The sequence below is a fragment of the Lupinus angustifolius genome, chromosome LG06 (assembly GCF_001865875.1).
Source record: "Lupinus angustifolius cultivar Tanjil chromosome LG06, LupAngTanjil_v1.0, whole genome shotgun sequence".
Lineage (NCBI taxonomy): Eukaryota > Viridiplantae > Streptophyta > Magnoliopsida > Fabales > Fabaceae > Lupinus > Lupinus angustifolius.
The window spans coordinates 29,841,195-29,848,253 of record NC_032014.1 but is presented as its reverse complement, the minus strand read 5'-3'; the positions used below and the strand labels follow the sequence as shown (position 1 = coordinate 29,848,253).

General features: G+C 34.1%; 1 protein-coding gene across 2 annotated transcripts; it reads left to right on the top strand.

The window, feature by feature from the left end:
- LOC109350880 (ATP-dependent helicase rhp16-like) lies at positions 767 to 6,829 on the top strand. 2 transcript variants are annotated; one of them, XM_019592188.1, is made up of 14 exons: positions 767 to 1,916; positions 2,184 to 2,306; positions 2,384 to 2,457; positions 3,003 to 3,063; positions 3,204 to 3,350; positions 3,438 to 3,523; positions 4,003 to 4,072; positions 4,640 to 4,765; positions 4,868 to 5,080; positions 5,725 to 5,829; positions 5,905 to 6,057; positions 6,361 to 6,458; positions 6,555 to 6,635; positions 6,724 to 6,829. In XM_019592188.1, the coding sequence occupies exons 1-14, from the start codon at positions 1,128 to 1,130 to the stop codon at positions 6,791 to 6,793; spliced, it is 2,196 nt and encodes a 731-aa protein (XP_019447733.1). In that variant the 5' UTR covers positions 767 to 1,127; the 3' UTR covers positions 6,794 to 6,829. The 2 variants fall into 2 exon arrangements, with proteins under 2 accessions (XP_019447733.1, XP_019447734.1); XM_019592189.1 differs by having other exon boundaries at positions 993 to 1,916; positions 6,370 to 6,458.

Sequence of the window (7,059 nt, the reverse complement as noted above, 5' to 3'; positions counted from 1 at the left end):
AAATTGATTTATCTTAAATTATCTAATTATGATCTTAAACATCTCATGACTATGATCTTAGACATCTCATATAAATAGTTACAAATCGAATTTTCACTTTAGACTAACAATGGTTATCATTACACTTAATTGTTATAACATTCGATATAAATTGAGTCAGATCATCTCAAGTACTTGAGAATCCGATACTATATGAGGATGATAATATGTGATATAAAATAATATTTAACGACGATAATTTAAAATTATTTTTCGATAAAATAAAATTTAAAATTAACAGGGTCAATGTTTTCTCTAATAATCCTAGTTAGATTCCTATGGAGATAACAATTATATGATAAAACAAAGAAAACTAAAAAAATAATAAGATTTATATCCTTTAATTTATGCTAAAATCATATTTTTATTCTTAAAAATAACTATATTTGTAGTAAGAATTCTACTAGTATAAATAGACTCAGTTCCCGCTATTTCATTTCAATAATAACAGATAACGGAATCTTCTTTTCTCTTCTCACTTGGAACCGAACCTTCTCTCATTCTCTTTTCAAACCGTTTTTCCCAATCGAAAACCCTAACTTTCTCTGATAATCGCGTCAATGGAGAATCGTCCTCGTTCTGATTCTAATGTTCCTGGTATTCTTTTCTATCATTTCTCATTTTCAAGTTATTTTGTTTTTTAAGTTTATCGGAGGTATTCGTTTTATGATAAGCTGCAAGATTTTAGGTGTAATCTTACTCTATTTTGAAGCAAAAAAAGCCATAGGGGAGGAAATCCATTAAGACGAACTTAGAACTAAATGTTTGATACACCTAATGAGAAAAATTGCTTAGGTTGTTGTAATCTCTATATATAGTATAGTTGAAAATTTGTCATTAGACCTAGTGGAAAGAAAGCTGCGTTAAGTTTCCCAGGAAAATTTCTTTCCTTCTTAATATTTGTAAGAAAGTAGAAACAAATTTATTGTGAATTTCATCCCTGTGCCATGTCTAAATAAACAATAAATTTTCATGCAACTTTGGTGATCCCAGATTCCTTGAATCAAGAACTAACTTCAGGTGTTGGTATTTCTGGGGTAAAAGATGATGCTTCTGATGGTAGCAAACCACATGATGAGAACGACTTAATGATTCAGCAGCAATTGGTTTCCCATGATTTGACTGGAATTAAAAAGAAGAAAAATGCGAAAAAAGGAAGAACGGAGCCGCCATTGTTATGGAAAGTGTGGAAAACGATGAACGACAAATGGCTTGATGAGCATCCATTTAAAGATGTCAAATTAGATGAGCAGAATGAGGTAATATATGAAACTGCTGAACCATCCTCTGATCTGACTATGCCTTTGCTTAGACACCAAAAGGAATGGTTATCATGGGCTTTGAAACAGGAAAAATCTGAAATTAGAGGTGGAATCCTTGCAGATGATATGGGAATGGGGAAGACTATTGAAGCAATTGCCCTTGTCCTTGCGAAACGTGAGTTAGACCTAATGAATCGTGAGCCAAATGAACCCATATCCTCACCTTCACCAGGTTCATCTAAAGTCCTGCCTGTGATCAAGGGAACACTTGTCATCTGTCCTGTAGTTGCTGTCACACATTGGGTTAATGAGATTGATCAATGCACTTCAAAAGGAAGCACCAAGGTGCTGGTTTATTATGGGGCAAGGAGAGGGAAGAGTGTTGAACAGTTCCCAGAATATGATTTTGTGATAACTACCTACTCTACTGCTGAGTTTGAGTACAGGAAGGATACGATGCATCTTTATGAGGAAGTTAAAAATGTTAGAACAGGAAAAAAATCAAAGCAATTTAAGAAAAAGAAAAAGGAAGTCACCGAAGAACTTGAAGATGTCACACGCAAGGATATCTCACTTATACATGCTGTAAAGTGGCAGCGGATCATATTGGATGAGGTTAGTTGTGATAATAGACTATTTTATCTTTCCATTGTTTCTGTTGGTGCCAATATTTGCATTCTAAAAATGATTGTTTTCTTTCTCTTGTTAGTCTATTACTACTTAGTTTGAGCTATTGTTACTTCATTACTTTAATCTAATATTGCATATTGTTATTTTATTGAAAGCATTGAGTTCTGGAATCATGTTTGCAATTTATTAATCAGGGTTCAGCCTCGGCACTTATATATTATTGACTATTTTTATTGAAATTAAATAAATTAGGCACACAAAATAAAAGATATAGATTCTAAAACTGCAAAAGCAGTTTTTGCCTTAGAGTCTTCCTACAAATGGGCATTAAGTGGCACTCCCATTCTGAGCAGTCTTGAAGAGATGCGATCTCTGGTAAGTTTGCTGTCTTTTTTTTTATAATGTATCAAGTTTGTTTTTAAAGATTTTTAATTGAAATGCCATGTTTGTAGGTACGGTTCCTGCAAATAGTTCCTTATTCCTATTACTTGTGCACGCAATGTAATTGCATGACTCTTGATCGTAGGTATGATAATTATTGGTGGCTGATGAGCTGCATGGATCAGCATGAATTGCTCATATATATTGACTTGATATGTGAATGTGTTGATAAGGGCTCACTTATCTTTCTCTGTTTTGTTTCCCCCTGCCTTGACTTGCTGAGGAATAAACTTAAAATCATCACCTTTTTGAGGTTTTGGGACTCTTCACGTACAGGAGCACTCAATATCCTACAAATCTCTCCCCAATGTCTTAGTGTTTTTCTGTTCTTTTTTTCATTCCAATGTACCCCAAAAATATGTTATTTCATATCTAGTGAGTGCCACTCATGTCATACAGAGAAAGTTGCATTTTATTGAGTGAACATTATATTATACCTACACTATTTTTGAGTTTCCTCGACGTTTGATCTCTTTTAGTCATTTCAATTTATTTGAAATATTTAATCATTATGCTAATGTGTTGTTTGTGTGCACCCTCGAGTATACATGCAAATGTCCCTGTACATTTTTAATATGCTTGGCCTTCCTGAATTGTTAACTGTCTTTATTATTCTGATGCCTTGTCCAGCTCTGAAGGATGTCCAAACTGCATCCACCATCCCTTTATTCATTTCTGTTGGTGGAAGAAAGTATGTTCTGCAGTTTGTTGGTCTTTGTGTGTTTTCCTTATCAAAGAAAGAGACGGGATGAAACCTACTCTGATTTTGTAGAAATAGTTTCAGCTGACATGTTTACAAATTCTTTATTACTTATTTTGAATCTTAACTAGTATGTTGGCAAACCAATGAAATCTCACGGAAATGACTATTTGAGAAAAAGAGCAAAGATATTGCTTAAGCACAGAGTTCTGAAGAGCATACTACTTAGGCGCACTAAAATGGGCAGAGCTGCTGATCTTGCACTTCCACCTAGAATTGTAAGTTATTGTTTCCCTTGTGGTTAAGTGTGCAAGTTTAAATACTGAAAGACCACACATTAGTTTCTTCTATGTTTCTCCTTTCAGGTTTCATTGAGAAGGGATTGCCTGGATATAAAAGAGCAAGACTATTATGAATCGTTATACAAAGAAAGTCAGGCACAGTTTAACACGTATGTCACAATCTTGTCCATAACTTATGACGAAAATATTGTAAAGCAGATTTTTTGTGGAAACCATCACATATAGGGCAGAAGAAAAAGAAGAAATGATGAACTGAATGTGTTGAGTATATTCAAGTTTGAAGTCTCACATTGGATATGAGTAATAATATATCTCCTTAATGATTGGAGGTTCCCCGGTCATAGACTTGTCCAATAAGTGATATCAAGAGTCGATGGTTCGGTTGAGACAGATTGAGTTAAAGGGGATGCACTTATATGAGGTCTGTATAAAAAACTGAGGATAGGAGAATGAGCTGGAATGGAGTGAAATGAGAGGGATATTTGTTGATTATAGATCATATCTTTTGCTTTATTTCCCATCCTCCTCTAAACATTATTAATGCAATATTGTATGGGGTGGGATAATTTTTTTGGAATGGTTACATAAATCCCGGTATGGTTTTGTTGATATGCTTTCACCTTTACAGGTATATCGAAGAAAATACACTGATGAAGAACTTTTACCATTTATTGGACGTCCTCACACGACTACGTCAGGTGAATAATTGTTCTTGAGGATTAGAAAAAAAAGATGCGTCCCCCCTACGGTGCATCTTTGTACCCCTTGAGTTGGATAAATGTAGAAGAAGAAATATCTGCTTCATGTCTAAGACATGGCAACATGCTGGAAATATTGATCATGCATAATCATGCGATTTAAAAGTTATTTAATTTTCAGTTGTTCAACTTCGACCATATTTTAATCATCTCAACCAGCATCTAACTCCGAAGATCTTGCAAAGGAGACTTTCATATCTAGACTGTGAATCATTTTGGGGACATGTCAATATTGATAAGTTATAAGACAGCATATCACTGCATGCGCTATTAACCAGGTTGTCAAGTTTTATTTCATCTTAGTTATGTATTATTAACGCATTACTTTTTAAAGTAGACATGATCTGGGCTAAACTACATTATTGTGATGATTAATTTATATCTGGACTTTGAAAAAATATGGTTATCTGCTCCTTTTATATTTAGTTCAGTCTGGTACTGGATGTTTCTCGTGCCATTTGTTTAAACAAAAATGATTAGCGTTTATTCTATTGCTTAAATGCACAGGCTCTCTGCCATCCATACCTTGTGGTATATTCTGAAACTGCAACATCAAGAGGTGGAACTACGAATAATAATGCTACTGCTGAACAAGAATGTGGCATTTGTCATGAAGCAACAGAAGATCTTGTGGTAAGTAAGTGTTTTATTTCCTAAATAAATCTTATCATTTCATTGTTTCATTTCATATAATTTTACCTCTTTTCTGCCCTTTCATGCTTTTCGTTGTTTCAGGTTACCTCTTGTGAACATATATTTTGCCAGGCATGCTTGTTGGGACAAGTATCATGCTCCTCGTGCTCTCAATTGCTTACTGATGATTTAACTTCTATAAACGATGTTCATGATCAGCTTAATAAAACAACAATTAAGGGTTTCAGATCCTCAAGCATTTTAAATAGAATTCAGTCCAAGAACTTTCAGACAAGCACTAAAATAGAGGCTTTGGTATGTATCACAAACTAGTTAGATGATTAATGATTAATGTTTTCTGGCTTCTTCATGTCTCCATAAAATATGAGCAGTTCAGATAGCTTTTGGTAGCTATTATTATCAATGTTTTTTTCATTGGTTTCTAAAGCACGAGCTTTAGAGGCAATAATGGGAACTTCTGGATGGATCAAAGGTTATACAGGCATAGCAAGTACACACTGATTTATTCTAATTGGATAACCAATTCATGTGAATGCCTTATGAATTTGACTTGAATCTACTTGTAACTTCTGCTTAACATTTGTTCTTCCTTCTATTTTCTTGTATATTAATAATAATATTACCTTTGCTGATAGAAAAAAAGGGTTATACAGGCATGACAAGGCTGATATGATTTTTTTTCTAGCTTCTTATAATTTCCCTTAGCTATCATATCCAGTGAAAGATCATGCAATGACTGATGGAGACTCTTTTTTGTTGCCCGCTAGTAACATGTGGGTAAACAGCAAGCTGAAAGAATGTTTGTATCATGACAGTGAAAAAATAGTGCTGTTATTAATTGTTCTATATTCTATATTTATGTATTTTCTGTTCTATGCTTACCTTTTATTATCTGTCATTCTCTTTCTCTTGTACCTGAATTAGTTGAATGATTGTAGAGAGAAGAAATAAGATTCATGATCGAAAGGGATGGCTCTGCAAAAGGGATTGTTTTTAGTCAGTTCACATCATTCTTGGATCTCATTGATTACTCTTTGAACAAGGTAAATTTAATTATCACCTGTTTTTTTAATGCATATAAAATGCATGAGGATGGTAACATGCTGTGTTAATTGCAGTCTGGAGTCTCTTGCATTCAATTGAATGGATCAATGTCATTGCCTGCTAGGGATGCTGCCATTAAGAGATTTACGGATGATCCAGACTACAAAATTTTTCTCGTGACCTTGAAGGCTGGAGGTGTCGCACTAAATTTGACAGTAGCGTCACATGTGAGTTATCTCATTTTTCATGTTTTCTTGTTTGTATCAACCTTTTGGGCATCCTCCTCAATTGTTGGCAACTTAGCATATAAACCTGCACCAATTCATAGGTTTTACATTGTGTTTGTCAAATTTTGTTTAGCTCAATCCATAGGTGTTTGTTTTCTTTGAAAATAGCTTTCCCTGTAATTTGTTTGCAATTGAAAGCTTTGACTTGTGTGATTGTATTGTTGTTTAAGTTTGTATGGCAAAACAATTTACCCTCCCTTTTGTTGCTAAGCTGAGGTTCCATTCTTTCTCTAACTTGTTGAGAGTGGTCAGGTTTTTTTTATGGACCCTTGGTGGAACTCCGCTGTGGAGCGTCAGGCTCAAGACAGAATTCATCGAATAGGGCAAAACAAACCTATAAGGTTTGTGATAGAGAACACAATCAAGTTACTGAAAAGCAGCTAGGTTGGTCCTTTCTTGTTCATGGTCTTGACTCTTGACAGTATTTTCATGTGCAGAATTGTGAGGTTTGTGATAGAGAACACAATAGAAGAGAGACTTTTGAAGCTCCAAGAGAAGAGGGAAGTAGTTTTTGAAGGGTAAGTGTGATGTGTGAACTGAAAGTTACTGCATATTCTGCCATATTCACTTTTTGCTTTAATTTTTTGTACATACATCCTTTGATAGGACTATAGGTGACTCGTTTGAAGATCTGGAGAAATTGACTGTGGAAGACTTCACATTTCTCTTCCAATAAGATACAAGATTTACATTAGAATTTGGTGCATGTAAATGCTTTAGCTGTAAAAAAGTATATGTTTCCTTGAGGTAGTTTTGATTGGCAATCCAACTAACTCCAAAATGATGGATACTCAAGTTAGTTTAGTTCTATAACAAAAAAATTTGGGTAAAGAATATAACAACATTTTAGTCCTTGTGAAAACTAAGATTTTTCAGTACTATATTTTAATTTTTTTATCTTATTCTTTGTTTATTGAGGTTTTATAAAATCAAAATAAGTTA